The sequence below is a fragment of the Orycteropus afer genome, unplaced genomic scaffold (assembly GCF_000298275.1).
Source record: "Orycteropus afer afer isolate SDZICR_OR568_19922 unplaced genomic scaffold, OryAfe1.0 scaffold00267, whole genome shotgun sequence".
NCBI lineage: Eukaryota > Metazoa > Chordata > Mammalia > Tubulidentata > Orycteropodidae > Orycteropus > Orycteropus afer.
The window spans coordinates 2,569,528-2,570,124 of NW_006921854.1; the positions used below are offsets into that span (position 1 = coordinate 2,569,528).

Genomic DNA, 597 nt, shown 5'->3' on the forward strand with positions numbered 1-597 from the left:
GACACGCTCGGCTGGGAGTTGTACTCGTGGGCCAGCGCCTGCCACGTCCGCTGCTTGAGCGCGATAGTTCGCGCGTCACTCTTTTTACACTCGAGCACATATTTGTACTTTTCCACTAAAGCAAGCAAGATGCTCTTTTCCAACTCGGAGAAGTATTTGGCAGGTTTTATAATTTCGTTGTTTTGCATTTTCCACTCTATTTCTCCTGGCCGTTAGCAATCCTGTAAAAGGAAGTTTGAAACAATAATTACCAATCTCGGCAGTAAATGTGTCAGCAGATCACTGGTGTTTAGTCCCTGACTTGATTCCCTTGTTTGAAACACAGCACCACTTTCTTTTTCCATTAATGCTGAATAATGATATTCTCAGGAAAACGTTCAGGAATTGATCCAGGCATCAGGGTTTTACTGCAAAGTAGATTTTCAAGTAAGTCCTTTGTTCTAGGCCTGGACCATATTAACGTCTAGTATGTAACAGTGCCAAAAAAAAGAGTTAAACATGTATGTGGAACTTCGACTTCTTAAATTACTTTTGCTTAATGTTAGGGAACTGAGGGTTCCCCAGATTCACAAGTGAGGCAGCTCTTGAACCTAACAG

The 597-nt window shown here is 42.2% G+C and overlaps 1 protein-coding gene across 1 annotated transcript in view; it reads right to left on the reverse strand.

The window, feature by feature from the left end:
• The window catches only part of MSANTD3 (Myb/SANT DNA binding domain containing 3), an 8,355-nt gene extending 8,167 nt beyond the window's left edge, over window positions 1–188 (reverse strand). The window contains exon 1 of the mRNA XM_007950328.1: window positions 8–188. Within this exon, the coding sequence (XP_007948519.1) occupies window positions 8–188 (181 nt within the window). The remainder of the gene's footprint in view (window positions 1–7) is intronic.
• Window positions 189–597: the final 409 nt, after the last annotated feature.